The sequence below is a fragment of the Dryobates pubescens genome, chromosome 22 (genome assembly GCF_014839835.1).
Source record: "Dryobates pubescens isolate bDryPub1 chromosome 22, bDryPub1.pri, whole genome shotgun sequence".
Classification (NCBI taxonomy): Eukaryota; Metazoa; Chordata; class Aves; order Piciformes; family Picidae; genus Dryobates; species Dryobates pubescens.
In genome coordinates, this window is record NC_071633.1 from 15,462,873 (window position 1) to 15,481,699 (window position 18,827).

Here is an 18,827-nt window from a genome sequence, read left to right on the forward strand (position 1 = left end):
TTCTTGCTGGCTGCTTGAGAACAATTCTTGGGAGAACATTCAGCCTAATCCTGCTGCATGTGACAGCTCAGAGGAAACCAGCAGCAAAGAATTCTGAAAAGTCTTCCATAAAAGTAAACCAATGAGAAATAGCAGGAAAATGTTTAATGCCTGTCATTTATTGTATACATACTCTGCAAAATGGAAATGCATTTGGGGTGTGCAAAGTATACACTTTCTTGACAGCACCAGAATACAGTTAAGCTATGTAGGAGTTGAACCTGATTGATCACATTGTGTAAAAAGACATTGTGCACAAATGATATCCCCCCCAAAGGAGAAAAAAAAAAACACAACCCAAGAAATCATTGCCTAAAACTAGAAGCACCCTTATTTACACACTAACACTTCAATATTGCATCACACCCACTCACCAAAATAAATAGAAGTACATTCATCACAATTTAAACACCAGTCTCTCCATATATTTATTTTCTGACATGTTTTGGTCTCCAGAAATATGCTATATCTAGAAATATGTCTCAGCTAGTAGATTATGTTACAAAAGGCAAAAAAAATAGAAAATTCGTCTTCCTGGATAATATTTTGGACTTTACACAAAAATAAATCCAGATTTCCATAGAGATCTCATATATTTCTTGAAAGGTCTTTATTTTAAAGCACAGCACAGAGTTGCACACTAAGGCTTCCTGTGATATGCAAAACCCTGGCCTCCAAAAGACGTGGCTGTAAAGGGAAGTACAGCTCAAGTGTAAGTACAAGACATCTTCAAAAAGTAGTCATCAAGAGTAAGAAAGTGCCCTTCATCTGATTGAGCATGAGCAGTAAAGAAGTAGCTACTGGAATTGTGCAATCAAAGCCAGACCTGGAAGGGGTTTATGAGAAGTATGTCATTTCACATGACCAAGGGATATAGAATCTGAGCTAGCAGAGACCCACCAAACCTTTTCTGCTCCTACATTCATCGTTGGGGTGTTTTTTTTTGACACAATTTAGTGAAAAAGGCACATGGTCAAACAGTGAATTAAAAAAATCTAAATCCCAAACCAGAATTACACACAATTAAGTCCTAAGCTTAACATTGGATCCTCAGAAACCAATGGAAGCATTCTTCCAGTTTTGCTTCTTCACAAATTCAGATGCACTTTGGACAATTACCGAAGTACTCCCATTAGATTAACACTATTCATCCGGTTTTGGATACAAGGTCAGGAATTAACCCCCCCCAAATTTAGCTCCTTCCTAGCCAGTTTACAAATATGCAGCAAGTGCAAGCACTTTAAAACTCAAAACATTTGATACAAAATTTGCAACCCAATTGTGAGAAAGTACTTGGCTGGAAAATTACAAACGTGTCCTTGAAGAAGTTTTCATACGAAATAGATAAAGTCTAAGCAAGGATCACTCTGTGAGGAAAGAGTTACACAGTGTCTTAGGGAGGCTAGCAGAGTACATTCCAGTCACCACCTAAAAGACAAATGACAAAGTGCTTTACAGATTAGGAAATTTAACCATCTTGCATGTTTCAATAATCAGAAAGGGGTGAAATAATCAGATTTGATTTAATCTTCCTTTATCTGAAATGCAGATTTAGTTCCCAGCTGAACCAATTTTGAATGAATATTTCTTTTGCTTCACAATAGACTTTTTTTTCCCAGCCAGGCAGGCAGCTGCTCATAGCTGACATAGCTGTCTGGGTTGACAGATCCAGAACTTTTCTCCAGCTAAGATGAGTTAAAAAGTAAAACAGCCCAGTAACTTGCTCATGGTCCCAGTATCCACTTTCTTGAATGGATAATTCTAGAACCATAACAGAAAACTTTAGATGGTCTCAATGAAGCAGAAGAAATATAACACACTTCTAGACAAGCAGAGAGGTTGCACTATCTTGCATGGCTTCAAGCACACTGAGAAACAGTTTTTGTTGGTTAATAAAAAAGGTTAAAAATAGAGGAGCAATGATGGTGTCTTCATCTGGGCTCCCTGTCAACTAACACTGAATTAGTTTATAGAATCTATCCCAATAGCTTCCCCTATCAGTGTTTTACTGAGGCAGTGAAATGCTACACCATTGACAGAAAATGTCTTCAAAAGACATGTCTGGTTTTTCTTACATTAAGAGTCAGATGTTTAAATTTCAGCAGCTTCCAAGGTTGCTTCTTGCAGGTTGCCATCTGAACTCCTTCCCAGAAGCAACACTGTTAAAAGTAGTCCCCTGCTAGGAAAGGTTCCTTTGTCATTTTTCTACAGGGTAATTTTTCCTTTTTATTTAACTCCCCAAACACCCAAAGCCCTTTTTGTACTTTGTCAAGTACTTCTAGCATTAAAACATAACAGCCTCAGCAGCTGAAGACAGAGGTACTATCAATGGAGCCCTGGAGCTTGAGGCAAAGCTAAGTAGTGACACTGGTGAGCTTTGAAGGGCAACCTCAGGAAGTCTAGGTAGATGCAACATCAGATTTGAGCTTCAGGCTCTTAGCACAACTCCCATAGACTTCTGTGAACCCTGTGCTGATTGTAAACAAATTACAAGTTACAGAAAGAAACAGTCTTTAAGTGCATAGTTAGAAATAATGTGCAAATATGGGCATTAAGGTAACTGAACTAACTCTCCTGCTGTATGGACCAGTTTAGATTTGGTTTGATGAAATTAATCACAAGTATTAACCACTTAACAGGAAGTTGTTAATATTGAAGAGCTGCAAATACATTCTAATAAACCTTCATCCTGATGTGCTCTCTAAATAGCAAAACCTAATTAGATAAAGGACTGCTTCGCATTTTAAACTCATTGAACTCATCTGATGTTTAATGCAAGAACAAACAAGTGCACTGTACACCATTTGTAAAAGCTGCAGAAGCTGTTAAGTGAATGTGAAGATTGACAGGGCAGGAGGAGGATTCCCAAGCATAGGCTTGAGCCCAAAAGCACAGGCTACACACACTAGGAATTCCTGTTTTCAGGGTGTGTATTTATCATACTGAATTCGGTTGGGATTGGAATGCCAGACACAGCAAAAGCCAACAGTCTTCTGGCCATACCTGTAACGGTACAATTTGCACACGACATGCACTTTTCCATTCAGAAATAAAGAGGTTCAGATTATCTTTATGGGTCCTCAAATCAGAAACTATGCAGCACTTTATTGCTTTGAACATCTGTGGCAATGGCTGAATTTACACCCAAACTGCTTCTCTACAGAAAAGGACATTTCAATACTTTGAGGCTCGGGCTGGGAGACAGAGTAGGGTAATAAAGCAATTTCTGTAAGTCTCAAGAAGTATCAGGGAACAAGAATGTTATTCCTTTCAAGTGAATGCAAAATTGATTGACTGGTATAGGGGCCCAACAGTTCTGAGTCAGTGCATAGCTAGTCAATATTTCTGCTGGCATCTTGAACTGGTTTAATCAATGGAAACATTATTAATTTCATTCCACTTAATATGCATTAGTGCAGTAATTTCTTCATAAAAAACCAACCTTGGTAAGTATTAAAAATAAATATCTTATTTAGGTCAAACTAAACCCTTGCTTTTCAGTACTTTCATCCCTTTAAATACTCTTTTGCCCTCTAACAAGCAAATGGAAACTGAAGTAGAATAAGAGATGTATGGAGGCAGAGGGTAGCAGAAACATGAACAAAGTCAACACCGTAAGTCATTAACGTGTCCTCAGCTTCTTCGACTGTCTCTTGCGTTTTAACTCTTCTTCTTCCCGTCGCAATTCTTCTAAGTCCTCCTGAACACCAAGTCTCAAGCTGCCAAAGAAGATTAAATCTTTTACACACTGCCACAAACAGGAATGTTGACTTCTACCCCTCCCCCAGGAAAAGCAATCCTACAAGTATGACAGCTCATATGAGCTAAAGTTTTAGCTCAGTTCAACTAGCATAAGTTTTCTTTAATTACATCAAGAAGACAGCTTTAAGAAATCAAGAGTCTAATCATTACATTAGAATCGAATGTTTTCAGGCAAAAACTACCCAAAACTTGGTAAACAAATCAAGATTGGAAAAATTGTAATATAGAGGATCATTTTTATTCTGAAAAGTAGTTTCTGAAGCCCATCCATCAGTTCTTGCTGGTATAACTCTTGCATACAAGTCACAGCAGGGCTGACTCAGTTCTCTGAGAGCCACCTAAACCACTGATATTGGTGAGGGAAGGAATGATGTGTCAATCAGAAGGAAAAGATTGCAGCTTTCTAGCTGGAGGCACCATTCAGGTAGCTACAAGCCCAACACAGCTCCTCCCTCAGTCCATCTAACTGCCATGGCTCTGGTGAACAGGCCCATGGAAGAGACTCTGCTAACATGGCATGTTTTAGCTACATTCCTGCATGGTTTCTTCAGCTTCCAAAAGTCAGTGTGTTGAAAGTGATACTTAACAATACCTGCAATGACTGATCTCATCATTAAGTAAGGGCTGCTCTGATACTAGAAATGGGTGTGACAAAGTTACAGCCTAATTTGTAGCCCCACTGAGCGAGTGCATTTGTACATCCATGGTTCATTATGAAACAACATCAGGGAGAGCAGCATACACCTCAGTGCAAAATGTTTGACCACATCACCATGAGGATTCAACTCTTCTGGGCTAAATTGTTCCACTGCAGGCTCATAAACCAACAATTTAGCCTAGTTGTTTATATTTCTGGGCACTGAAACAGATGTTTGGCCATAAATTTGGTGTGTTGGGGGGCTTCTGCAGGCAAAGTTAGTGATCCATGAGAACGAACATACAAGATTTATCTACTGTACTCACCACTGGCTGGCTGAGTTTTTCCTCTCCCTGAGCCTTCTTATTAAAAATGGTAAGGCTTCCTTACCTCTGCTTTACAAAGCAGCAGATACCCACTCTAACTTAGCTCCATGCCTTGAGCAATAAACCAACTCCCCACTTCCTAGCCGAGTTTAAAATCCATGCTTACCTCCTAGCTTCTTCTTTCTGTTGCTCTCTCCAGCTGCTCTCCATGTAACGTAAGGCATAATCACTTTCATCTTTGTATCTGCAAATTAAAATGTTGGCTTTCAGCACACTCAAACCCCATGATAATGTGCAGTTATGAATTCACATCCTTTCTTAGAACAATTACTGTGCCATATACAAATTCTATGCTACAAGCCTTTAAATAGTTTTGTCTGGCAATAAGGTAGAAGAAAGTAACTATTTTAAACAAACCCAGACCCTACATTTTCCAGCAGTTCCTAGTCACACCAAGCTAGAGCCTCTTACTGAGCAGCTAACACTATTGCATGTAGCAGTTTATATTCAGGCAGCCACATCTGATGAATTCTGGAATACTGCAGATGGCTAGAAAGTATTTTAACAGCCAATAATAGGAAAGAGTTGCTATGAACTGTACAGGTGAGACCTTGAAGCTGTGCTTTTTCCCCAGCTGTGTCCTACTCTACCAAATTTTATTGTTCCCCAGAAGAGCACAGCAGGCTGTATGAAAGTCAAGGGCCCTTCTGCACAGAAGCAACTCTGATGCTTGTTAAATTTCTGCAGTGTAAAACCATTTTTGGATACCATCTCTTCCCCTGTTTCTAAGCCACTTTCATTTGCTGATCTCTACTAATTCTGTTGTTCTGCTGCTTGTTCAGCAGTGTCTCAGAACTGGCATTTTTCTTGCCTTTTCCGATCATAGCCAAATATTTCCCGAATATGCTTTGATATTTCTTCTTGGGGTTCCCCTTCATCTTCAATGAAGTCATCCATTTCAGAGTCATATTCATCATCATCATCATCGTCTTCTATTTGTCTCTTGTAACCAATAGGTGGTCTTCCAAGACCTAAATGGCAGAGGAGTGAAAAAAATAATCAATTAATAACATTAATTGAGCAGTGATTTTCCCTGCTGTACCTTGGGCACAGCCATTTTACAGCTCTGGGCTTCAAGGTGGAAAACTCCTGCACTGAGTCAGCTAGCAATTCTCAGAAACTTAGTCAAAGGAAATACTTCCTCTAAGCTGTGCTGTAGAAGATTACTTAAGTATAACCTAAGGCTTCCTGAGGAAAGAACCAGACAGAAATCTATGTTCCTGTTCAAGGTTTTCTAGGCACCTATTTCACACAGAATCACAGAACGTTAGGGGTTGGAAGGGACCTGAAAAAAATCATCCAGTCCAATGCCCCTGCCAGAGCAGGACCATCTAGGGCAGGTCACACAGGAAACCATCCAGGCAGGTTTTAAATGTCTCCACAGAAGGAGACTCCACAACCTTCCTGGGCAGCCTGCTCCAGGGCTCTGTCACCCTCACAGGGAAAAAATGTTTTTACTTATGTTTATGTGGAACCTCCTCTGCTCCAGCTTGCACCCACTGCCCCTTGTCCTGTGACTGGACATCACTGAGCAGAGCCTGCTTCCATCCTCCTGACACTCACCTGTCTATAAACATGAATGAGGGCAGCCCTCAGCCTCCTCTTCCTCAAGCTAAAGAAACCTAGTCCCTCAGCCTTTCCTCAGAAGGGAGAGGTTCCATTCCCTTCAGCATCTTTAAGGCTCTGCACTGGACTCTCTCAAGCAGTTCTCTAAGGTCCTTCTTGAACTGAGGGGCCCAGAACTGGACACAACATTCCAAATGTGGCCTCACCAGGGCAGAACAGAGGGAGAGGAGAACATCTCTCAGCCTACTAACCACACTCCTTCTAATACAGTCCATGCTGTTTGTTCCTGTTCAGGAATGAACTTCTAGAACTGCTTGGTTACTGCTAAGGTCAGTTTGCCAAAACATTTAAATGTCAGTCATGAGTTTGTTGTGTGATTGCAATTTTCACATATCACTTCCACCATCAGTTATTTAAGACACAACAAATCTTTAAAGACTAAGCAAAGCAGTATTTTTCCTTCTAACAGCTCTTGCATACCAACATCCATCACAGGCAGCTTCTTTCATGCAGTTCTTCACTACCCAGCTCTGTATTTCAAGGAATAAGGGCACAAGGAGAAATGATTTTAAGTGTGACGAGGCAGGGGGGGAAAAAAAAAGGCTTTCTACTGTTAAATGCACTCAGTGCACTCTTTAAAAGGCAAAGACAGTGTCTTGTCCAAGTCTTCCTAACTGCATCTGAAATTGTCAAAGACCTCAATTTCAATGTACAAAAATACAAACCAAACAATTAAGAGGAAAAAAAAAATCCTTTACTCTCAATACCTTGTGGATGAAGCACAGGTCTATGCCCTTGGAAAGGTCTCGTTCCATTTATCTGTCCATTGCTAGGCCTTGTGACAAGGTTTTTAGAAGAAATAGTTTCTGATACAACAGTACACTTGGGTTTCACAGCTGCACCCACGCCGCTGCCGGGCCGCCCAGGTCCAGCGCTTGGGCCAACTCCTGGCCTTCCCGGACCTGTTCCCAAGCTGCTGCCTGGGCGCTTGGCTCCTGTGCTTGGATTGATTCCTGGCCTTCCAGGTCCTGTTCCCAAGCTGCTACCTGGTCGCCCAGGTCCTGTGCTTTGACCAGCTCCTGGCCTTCCTGGTCCTGTACCCGTGCTGCTGCCTGGTCGCCCAGGTCCTGCATTTGTGCTGCTGGCTGGCCTTCCTGGTCCGCTGGCCAAGCTGCTGCCTGGTCGCCCCAGTCCCACGCTGGAGCTGCTGCCTGGTCGCCCAGGTCCTGTGCTTGAGCTGCCAGCTGGCCTTCCAGGTCCCACACCTGAGCCACTGCCCAGTCGCCCAGGTCCTGGGTTCGAGCTGCTGCCTGGCCTTCCAGGTCCCATACCGGAACTGCTGCTTGATCGCCCCGGTCCTACACTTGAACTGCCGCCTGGATGTCCAGGCCCTCCTTTTCCTAAGCTGCTGCCTGATCGCTTTGCATTGGAGTTGACCCCGTGCTGAAGGGCTGCAGCAGTTGCTGATTTTGTATGGGTAGGCTTTTTCAGGCCAGATTCTTTCGCAGATGGCAGCTTCTGAGCCCCATTGGCTGCTGGTTTTGAGGGTGGCACGTGAGAGCTTGAGACAGACTTTCCAACACCATTGACAGGTAATTTACCATGGCTGCTACCAGTGGAGCTTTTTAAGGAGCCATTTTGGGAGGTTTTTTCCATTTGATCAAACCTGGAGGCAGATGACCTTGAATGTTTTTCAGTCATTGCTGGTGCTTTGGATTTCTTATCAGTACCACTGAGAGAAGATGACAGGCTGCCTTTTGGTGTGGAATGTTTGTCTAGAGAGCTTTTGTTAAGTTTTGCACTCCCAGGTTCTTTCTGAACAGTCACCTTTTTTGAAGAACTGGATATCCCTGTGTTCTTTACCTCCTTCTCACTTTTTTTATGCATTTCTACTTTTTTGTTTTTGCGTACCAAGAACTCCCTCTCCCTCAATTCTTCTGCTGTTCTGGGTCTCTCTTCTACCTTTTTCACTACTTTGATTTCCACTGGTTCGTGCTGTTTTTTCTCAGCAAGCCTTAAGAGCTCTTCAAAATTCAGAGGTGCTGGTGCCCTTTTGGGAGGAGCCTTTGGTTTCACTGCAGCTTTCGATGGCTTCTCTTCATATTCTTCTTGCTCATACTCAGACTCAGTCTGACTGTATTCAAGTTGCTCAGTTTCATCTTCTGTTACATGCTCAGCCTCTGAGGCCTGAGCAACATTCTCACAAGTCCTCCTCTTTTTAGGCTTCTCTTCAACAGGAATGCCATTATAGCCATAAAAATTATCCTTTGTTCGTGAGGCCATGGCTCTTGCCTTTCTGTCATGTTTCAGTTCAATTCGTCTAGCCAAGAGTTCTTCTTTCTTCCTTCTTTCTTCCAGTGCTATAATAGAAACCCAGGAGAAAGTTAGTGCCTTTGCATACTTTTTATTCCAATTTCTTCCAAACTGATAAACCATTTAGGACAGAATGTAAGCATATCTGGCTAACAGCTATGCAACACAAATCAAAGTGATCGGAGGTCTGCCAACAGGGCAAACTAACCCATCTGAATCAGCTACTCTGACAAACAAAGGCAAACAATTAATCCAAATGCTGCTATTGCAAAACTCAGAGGTGACCGAATCACAGCAGCTCTCAGAATGCTATGAAAACTAAGGAGAATTACTGTGTCAGGAGGTACAGGACTTAGGGGTGGATGGAAGGAGTTCTGAGACTGAGCAGGGGAATTTTGAGACTACACAGAATTTACTATCGCATATTTAAGAGAAGAGGAGGAAAGGGAGAGAATCACAGATTATTGGGGGGGTAGTGGGGAGAAAAGAATTGGAAAACAGGCTGAGTGTGTGTGTAGAGGGGTGCACGGGAGAGACAGAAGCAGCCAACCACCAGAAGCTGCTGGTCACTACATTTGTCTGACAGAACCTTGTGCCTCCAGTCTGTCCTGTGTGCTCACTCAACTGCTTTTAGCTATTTTCTGCATAAACCCATTCTGTAACTCGAGTCACTGTGTGCTCTGCTAACAAAATTTAGGCTGAACTAGCTGGTGAATAGGATGAGAGGTCTGAATGCCAGATACTGGAGAGATCAAGAAAGCAGTGGCCAAATACCAGAAAGTCTTAGGAAAAGCATCAATTCCCAGAAAATGGATTGGATTTATTCCACAGACTTTTTAAAGGACATAATGTAGTGGAAAAACTGTGGCTCAAAGCCTCTGCCTCACAAATTTAAGAGACTACCGATACACTATGTTAAGACACAATAAGGACTCTTTGCACACCAATCAAGCTTTTCAAATTTAAGTCTTCAAAGGTCCAGAATCTCTTGACCTTAACTACTGCTTGATCTCCAACAGCAAGTGCTAGTGTAGCAGATTAATATTAAACTCCTTAGGAAAGCATGCAGATATTCCTAGTCCTTACTCAGTCCTGGCTTTCCCTCAGCATCAGTTATCAGAAACAGATATATAGCTCTATTTGCTAGAGCTTCAAATAAGGTGACAAAGCCTCCTAAAAGTCAGTGAAGGTCTCCCACAGGAAATATTTTGGGCTGTTACCTTTTTTCCTTTTTTCTTCTTCTTGCCGCCTGAGAAACGCTTGCACTGCTGCGGACTCCACACCCTTGACTTTTGGAACCTTTTTGGGAGGGCCAACAGCCAGACTGTACCTTTTCTGTAAAGAACAAAGAAATGTCAGACAAGTTAAAAAATGTAAGCCTGAAAGCTTTTAAGGCTGACAAGTTGGTAACAGGCATGCACTTGACTTCAACCATAGAGACGGTCCAGAAGAAACCATGAGTTCAGCTGAGAGAGTTGTGACAGACACTTGACTCAGCCCTACTTTGTTTCATGCTAAGGAGCAACAGGTCTCATGTCCTTGGGGTGAAGTTGCCAACTAGAAAGGCCCTGGATCAAGTACAAGGGACTGACAGTGTCTTGAAAAAATATTTTGAAATGTGGCTTGGAAACCCAGAAGCAGAAGATGAAAGCACAGCCCTCTCTTGTCTACACTGCTGCCCAGCAGCCAGCTACTTCACCCTGGAAGTATTACCATCAGGATGGGCCCTGTTTGTGCTCTCCTGGAACTGCAGGTGGACTGCATACCAGGTGACCCTTTCCTTCAAGGGAAGGGACCCTTTCCACCTCTCAAGGTCAGATTCCTTGCCTCAGAAAGACATCAATCCCTCCTTATCCAACATAGAGAGATCTTACTAACCACAACAGTCACTTGGCAAGTGACTGACAGCACACTGAATGTTCTCAGATACTACTAATCCATATAGCTACCTAATATTACTCAAGCATTGTATGGATAATTCCATTACACAAACCATTGACCAAGTCTAAGACTATGATTAGGCTCCAAAAGGAGTTAAAAAAGCTGGAGTGGGACAGACAGGATGACCTTGTGACAAAACAGCAGGGTCCTCATTACTCTCTGCATCTCCAGACTCCATGTAAATCATTCTAACTGGATTCAAACTCTACTTTCATTTGTATGTTTTCTCCCATGCAGTAGTTAATAAGGTGACTCCTGTCACCACACCTGTTGAACCTTGACAAATCACAGTTAAAACTTAAAAGTTTCAGTAAGCCCAGTACAAGAATTTCAGCTCAGCCTTAGTCTTTGACCAAGCAGGACACAAAAGCAGACTACAGCCCAAGCTGCCAGAGCCTGCAGGTTTACAGGTCCATGATGGCTTTCAGCTTTTGTCTGAATGCTCATTTCAGTTTCAGGTTATCTTACTCAGTGAAAACAAATAAACTCAAAAAATGGAATTACTCCAAAAGTAATTTGCAACTGACTTCAACAACATAATTAATAGGTTGATCTGAAGCCAGTGATGATGACTGCAGCTCCTGCTACAGTGATCTTAAACAGAAGACTATTACACATGAAGAATTTAGTGATCCAAGCAGCAGTTGACTTGACCAGGTACAGGCTGGCACCCTGGTGTACTTACTTGAGATCACTGGATGAACTGAGGTGAAAGAATACGTAGCATCTGAAGAGAAGCAGCATGCTTTCATATAACACCCTTTTGCTTGGCAGAGGAAACAGCTTCTTTAAGAACATCTTATAAAACCTCCAAAGGCTACAGTGCTGGTGATCCTTATCACAGACAGCATTTACAGTGTGCCATGCTTAGATGTCTGACCAGTGTTGACCCTCTTAGGTTCCAGCAGCTAAGCAGATGTCATCTGTGCTATCCCCTTTTTTCCTTCCCCTGTTCTCTCCAGTAACTGTTATTTTAGTGTTAGGAGTCCCAGTGCCTTTCCTCCTGGAATATATAATGAACACTTGCACTAGTGTGCTACACCTGTTCAGACATTGCCTTTCCTAAATGTACCAATTATCAGACTGGGATTTAGAATGATAAATGGAAAGAAACAAAAGCTTTTTGATCTTCTTCCTACAGACAGAATAGAGAAGATAAAGCAATGAGAAGAACAGAGATCATTGCAGAGATGAATACAATAGAAGCCAGTTAAACCCAGAAGCACATAGAATGCAGAATACATTTAGAAAAAGCCCTACTCTAGTTGAGGGTTGTGTGTTTGGTTTAGCAGTAAATGAACAGACTATAACCTAAAAATCAAGATTTAACACATGGAAATTTGCAATCTCTCCCAAATGAAAGAGCTGTGAAATGGAGTCCCAGATGAAAACAGTAATAAAAGTCAGTATTCCCACAAATACCTTCATACCCTCATTTAGCTTTTTGAAACCTAAATCAAAAATTACACAAATATCTGGTAAAGCTACTACAGCTAAATGTTCTGCAAGTAATTACAACTCAGAAATTACACCACCAAAACGATAGACTGCCCAACATGCACTGCAGTAGTAAAACCTGACTTGTTGGGTCATCACATTAAAGTCCTACTACACTTAAGCTCACTTACCAAGGTTCACTTCTGCACAGCAGTCTACCACAACCTGAGATCTGATTTTGTACATCCTCATCACTCAGACTTTCCAACCCAGAACACTTTTTGGTGTTTACAATTGAAATCACTAGATTTGAAGGTCATAGCTAGGACTATTTAAAGGATAAGATAGCTGAAGCCAAGCCCCTCTCTCCTGGGAAGCTGAGGTCCTTCCCTCCCCAACTTACACCAAAAGTATTCCAAGACCAAACTGTTGAGGAAACCCAAACCACAACGCACCACTGTCTCTCACTGTTTGCTCACATGTAGCACGTGACTCAGTGGCCCAAGCTCATCTGGCATGCTCTATCTAAATCAAAACAGACAGAAGCAAAGCACTCCATACATTATGAGAAATCCCTTCAGAAACAGGCTGAAGGGAATTAGTACCTTAAAAACAATCTGAGGTACTCTGTAGCACACTCAATATTCACACAGGTAGCAATGCAAGATGTGAGTGATCAATTCTGCCAAACCTGCTTCTCAAGTCAAGCACTTGTGCAACTCATTTTTGCTAGGGGTTTGCACATACCATGTAAAGACTTGTGCTGTCCAGTGTGGACAACTTGCAGAGGTCTCACAGGGTGGGAGGGGTTTGTCTGCTTTTCACTAGCCAGATGTGACCCCTGTTTGTTGCAACACTCTTCCTGTTCTTCCTTACCATTCTACCAAGGCATGAAGCCTTATTCAATGGGGAATCCCCGTTTCCCCTTTTAATGTCCTTTCTGATAACATCACCTATGGTTCATTTACCCACTCAACCCACACACACATTGTTTGCCTCACTGCTCTCAGTGCTCTAATACTAGTTCCTCAACAGGCAGCTTTCCAAACTGCAAGTAGCCATTTGCGTTACCTGCACAGGGACCTCAGCTGTTGCCCTGTGCTGGTACTTTCAGGCTTCTGCTGCATGTCTTATCACTGTCCACTCTGCAGACATCATGCTGGGGTTATCAGCAGCTCACTTTGCCATTAAGACCTTAGAATGCATGCACATAATGCTTTCCTAACTACCATTATCACTGTCTAATGATAGCCAAGTCACTGGCAGTTGCAGTAGCTCAAATGGAATCTATCATATAGCACAAACAAAGATTTGCTAAAGCCTTGGGCCACAGGCACTGAACTTAGGTTGAACTTCCACTTGGTTTTCTGAAAGAAACCTTGAGACCAGAGCATCCCATGAAAAAGAGGGTAACAACTGTTAAGAAAAGCTGCATCCTGCCAAAAAAGATAGCCACATTCACCAGCAGAGGTTGTACCCTTGAGATAAGAGGAAGAACAGCCCAAGAAGGCCTCAGACCCAAATGTCCCTAAAGAGTCACGTGATGGGAGGGGAGCTTAGACTAAGCCTAGAGATTTCTTTGTTCAGGCTCCCTCTCTGGATGCACCCAGTCAAGCTGGGTTGTGGGATATATATATATATATATACACACACATATATATATTTAGGTTTTTTGGTGTTATTTTGTTCTGGTTTGTTTTTCTTTCTGTATCATCTAACAAGTGATTGTTATAAGATTTGAAGCCTGAGACCGTGCTACAGGAAACCCAAGGTAATGAAACTTTAATTTTAAACAGTTACCAAGCATGCTTGAATTTGTTTCAGACTCTTCAGGTTCTAGCAACCCCTACCAAGAGAAAAAGCACTACTGAAAAGAGGATCTTAACTGCCAGCTCATACTGTTGTCCCCTCCCCAAACCAAGTTAACAGACTCATATCATTTTACTCCAAAAGTTGCAAAAATGATGTCAAGATTTCACAATTGCTGTCACAACACCCAAGCTGAACCATTAGCTGGAAAAACTGCAGAATGTTCTCCTGTTAAGTGTTGCTTTACACAGTAAAACATTAAAAGCATACTTTGTGCTTTCCTTTCTGTACACGTTTTACTCCATATGCTTACGGCCTCCTGGAACTTCGCTATCAAGCTGGGTCAAGAGTAAAGCCCTCCTCAGCCCTTGCCACCTATTTACATCTCAGTTCCCCTGTGGATGCTGACAAAATACAAAACATTCCTAGGCCTTGTTTTGAGACAAGTTTTAACCACATAAGTGCACACCATATAGGAGTCTCTCACTGCAATCTACTTCACTGCCACTCTCCCAGTTTCTCTTGCTAGGCTTCTCTTGCCCACGGGCAAGTGCTCCATGGTTTGTAGATCACAATGCTATGAGCAAGCTCCTCTGAACAAACTCTGGGATTTTGCTACTGTTTTACTTCACAAACACTGGTAACTCCTCTACAAACTCCAAGTACTTCAGCTTCACTGGAGGCTACTTTGTAAGGAAGCAGACTCACTGTATCACACTGACTTAAAATGGGACTTCAGCAAGTGCTGACGTGGATGACAAAATGTTTCAGTTTTGGGTCCCCTCTTTGTGGTTAAATGCTATTCAGTATCAGCTTTTTTGGTAAGTTCTGTACACCACAGATTCCTCCTCACTTAAAAGGAGCAGGGAGCTAAATGAAGCCATTTATAATAAATCATTTATGCCAAGAGAAATCAGGTGAAATAAAAGAATGACTTGGTTCCAACTCTGCTCAGGGGTTTTGAAGAAACTGCACCAGAATTTCATACTTGGGAGAATATTTTTCCATGGAAACATCTCACAGTGCTTCACCACATCCATCATGCCACATAAAACTCACAGTGTAACAGAGTGGGCCAATTTCACCCCAAAAGGGTGACAGAAACTTTTTATACCTTACTGAAATCAACATTAAATCTCACAACCAGCATCATGCCTAAGGGAAGCAAGATGACACTGGCAATCTGACGACCTGCTAACAGGGCCACATGTAACAAGATACACAGAGAGCACCGGAGCCCCCGTGGAACACGCTGAGAAAAACGACGGCTCTCCTCAGCGGCGGCTATGAAGATTGTTAGCAACACATCATTAACAGCTTGTACCCTAGTTCACAGATGTGCTGTTGTATTTAGAAACAAAACCTGATGCAGCCTAATAGGGAACTGAAAGGCTGATTTCAGCAAGGTCCCTTTTGAATCTGGATTTCCATAGGGAGATGAACAAGCAGATCCGTTTTCACAGGGACATGATGCAACACTCATTCTGTGCAGGTTTCTCATCATACAAGACCCTATCATTTCTTCAATGGAGTTTCTCTATGCTTTCCACTTTTGAGGCATATATACTACTTGTAGATGTTACTCTGTTTGTTGTTAAAACAGATGTGGAATATTCAGTTTAGCACACTGAAATTTAACATAACCTTCTCAAAGGGAAGTTTAAGGGGTTATGTTGATTGATGCAGGAGTGATCATTTCTAGAAACCTGGTAACTACATACCAGTGAATTTTGTAGCTAGTCTGTAGGGTGTTTTTAATGGAAATAATTACATTCTTCCTGTAAGAACTTACTCTATGTACTAGCTTTAATCTAATGGAGTCACTTTGATGTCCATTGATCAGAAAGCCTCCATGGGCCCTTCTTTTTAAGCCTGACATCTGCAGATAACCCCAAGCAGTGAAAAGCACAGCTCCACTTTTGCTCAGAGACTAAAGCCAACTTTACAGTTAAAAGCTGCACTGATGTGCTACGACAGTAAGAAACCAAAGTGCATCAGCCATGGATTCAATTGCACTCTCGCTCCATGAGTTAATCAGGTAAGCAGAGCCTAATCCTGCCTTTTCTAGAGGGAGTAAGGGCACCCTCACCCATTGCACAACTAGCAGGATTGCCTCCCTCCACCATCACATCTGCAACAGAGAGCACGACAGATACATCATCAGTTCATCATCACAGTTTATAACTACTGGTGACAGTGTGGCAGAGTACATTAAAACTGCATGAGAAAGCCAAGGGGAAAATACATTTGAAGCATCTAAAGAGCTACAACCACCCAAATGACAACTTTGTGTAACACTGAAGCCACCAAGCAGGCAGTTTAATATCTTAAATTATTTATATATTTGATACTTCCATTATTTACGTTACAAACCATATTGTGTCAGAGACAAGCTAGATCAGGCTAAATATCAAAGACTACATTTTATAAGCTTTTCAAAACATGATGGAATCTGACAAACTTACACCTACCTACCATATGGCTGGTCCATATTATCAACTGGTCACAACATTTGTGGACATTGCCAGAATTTTATTGGTGATATGAAGACACTGAGGATACTCTCAATTCTTGAGTGTCTCCCTTTCAGCAGTATCAGCCCTAAAGAGTGGAGTGATTCTGGGTTTCCCCCCCCCACCCTGTATTTTACATTAAAAACCTGCTGCTCCTCTCATTTACAGTGGTTTAAGCAAGCTAATCATGGAAACACACAACTCCAGCACTCAGGTAAAGAACAGACAGCAGCTGTCTCTAGCTGGTGGCTACCAGGGAGAAAATATTTTTTATTCAAATAAGTACCCACAACTTATAATTTGGGTCCTGCCAAAGGAATGAAACCCAGTGCGTTAATGTACCAAAAGGCCACACACCCTTCCTACTGCCAGCCTTCATTCAAACAGGCAAAAGGCTTATTTCACATTGAATTAACAAACCTGATAGCTTAAGTTAAAACACCAACTGCTGAAACACAGACTACAGAACAACATTCAGAATAACCCAAACGCCTTCCACCAATCAACTCCACGTAGTTGTCACAGGCAACGAAGTATCCTTAGCGATATGGATAGGAAGGTGTTGGACAATGCGGCTCATTCACCCCAAAAAACTTGTCACTCTTTGTCTCCGACCCGCATTTGAGACGTGGCAGACTTCTGTTTTCAGAGCAAACAAAAGGACTTACCCGACTTTCAGCCACAACCGCTGCCTTCCCCTGCAGCACCAGGTTAGCTCTCGGGATCTCGCTATTTTCGGCGACCAGAAGGCGCAAACCCCGCTGCCCCTTCCCAGCTCCAAGGGTGCGGGGACCTGTTGACAGGAGGAGCCCCGCTTCGCCCCCCGGCACACAGTCGCTTCTCCAGCTCCCAAAAGCGCATATCTCCGGCCGGCGCGGCGAGAGGCCCGGCCTGGCCCGGATGAGCAGGCTCCGCAAGTGTCACTCGGGCTCGCAACCGACTTTCCCCGGGCGGGTGCCCAGATCAGGAGACAAACCCAAGCAAGCCCATCAATGTCCCGTGAGGGGAACGCGGCGTAGCCGGGCCCGCCAGCCCCCGTACAGTCCGGCGCGGCCCTAAGCCGCCGGCAACTGCGGTCCCGAAGACCACCGTTGAGTGCGGGCAACCCGGACGCCGCCGCCCCGACGATTGTAACGGTCACCGTGCCCCGGCCTCACCGCACCATTAGCCCCCCCACAGCCCCCTCAGCTCACCGGCACCGAGTTCAGGCCCTGCTGCTCCGAGGCCATCACGAGAATATTGCGGAAATCCATGGCTGGCTGCGGGAGAGGGTGAGGCAGCCGTCCCGCACCTCCCCGCTCTTCTCCGGCCCCGGCAGCCCACCACCCGCCCACCTCCGCCGCGCCGCTCGACTCCTCTCGCTTCCGGCCCCCGTCGCCTATCCTTTATATCACCTCGCCGCGCGCCGGCGTCACAGCGTCCGCGCGTCACTTCCTGTGTGACAAGCGCGCGGCCGCAGGAAGCATGTCCGCTGGGGCAGCTCGGTGGTGCCTCGCCGGCAGCGCGCCGCCGGCAGCGCGCCTCCGCCAGCCCCGCCGCACTGGCGGGGCCCGGCGCTGCGGCGGGGCTGGCCTAAATAAGGGCTTCCGGGACCGCCCTCGGCCGACATTTGGCACTGCTGTGGCGTTGGGGCTGGGGTTCGTTCCCAGAGAAACGCGTTGTCAGCCCCCCGGCCTCATGGAGACGTGTCAGCAAACCAACGCACGTGGCTCCGCTTATTCGTTTGCTTATCTATCTATCTAAGCTCTCAATGTTCGAGTGTCAAGGAGGTCGGTGGGGATGTGAGGGGGAAAGCCTTTGGAAGCTCTCCCTGACACCTGCTCCCGTCCCTCTCGCATTCCCGGCCACCTTCCACCGCCTGCTCAGGCTGAACGCCTGCAACAAGGGTCGGGTGCTCGGGGACTCGGTCTCTGCAGAGATCTTAAGCGAGGCTTGACAAGCGGTGCTTGGCTCCCAGGGATGGTGTCACAGCCACAGCAGCAGTGCGCTCCTGGCCGCATGGGTAAACAGGGCTCCTTCGGAGCGGCCAAACCAAACGTTCTGCGTGTATCCAAATATTTTCCCAAGCCTCTGACATCCCGGAAAACTCTGCAAGAACACTAGGTGATTGAAGACTCTTCTCTTGCATCGGCTGTCAGCTCTCTTCCTATCTGATATCCATTCGACAAAAACTCCTGAGCTCTACACTGCTATTCATAGGAACCTGGGCATGGAAAGGAAGCTTTTTTCCTCCAATTTATCCATTTTTAACATAAATTCTTCTTTAACAGTGCTATTACTTGACCTCTAGCTTCCAGAACTTTGAGGTTCTTCCTTTTCCAGTCTCCTTTTGCCTTTTCACTGCCCTCTCCATCATTTTTCTATAGCTGAAATTCATTTCTAGGTACAGCTCTAAGCCACGTGGCAGCCTGGTGCAAAGACACC

The 18,827-nt window shown here is 43.9% G+C and overlaps 1 protein-coding gene across 1 annotated transcript; it reads right to left on the reverse strand.

Moving 5' to 3' along the window:
* Positions 1-1,198: 1,198 nt before the first annotated feature.
* On the reverse strand, positions 1,199-17,718 carry SPTY2D1 (SPT2 chromatin protein domain containing 1). The gene is made up of 6 exons (XM_054171786.1): positions 17,597-17,718; positions 9,924-10,038; positions 7,158-8,750; positions 5,636-5,795; positions 4,931-5,008; positions 1,199-3,758 (listed from the first exon to the last, which is right to left on the reverse strand). Exons 1-6 carry the CDS (start codon positions 17,654-17,656, stop codon positions 3,662-3,664), a joined length of 2,103 nt encoding a protein of 700 aa, XP_054027761.1. The 5' UTR covers positions 17,657-17,718; the 3' UTR covers positions 1,199-3,661.
* Between the last annotated feature and the right edge of the window lie 1,109 nt (positions 17,719-18,827).

Bases quoted from the DNA above. Each gene is read 5' to 3' on its own strand.
- SPTY2D1 (XM_054171786.1), bottom strand. From the start codon at position 17,656: ATGGATTTCCGCAATATTCTCGTGATGGCCTCGGAGCAGCAGGGCCTG. The intron at 5,796-7,157 runs GTATTGAGAGTA...TCTGCCATTTAG, and splicing joins ACCTGTGCTTCATCCACAAG to GTCTTGGAAGACCACCTATT. The intron at 3,759-4,930 runs GTAAGCATGGAT...CTTCTTTGGCAG, and splicing joins CAGAAAGAAGAAGCTAGGAG to CTTGAGACTTGGTGTTCAGG.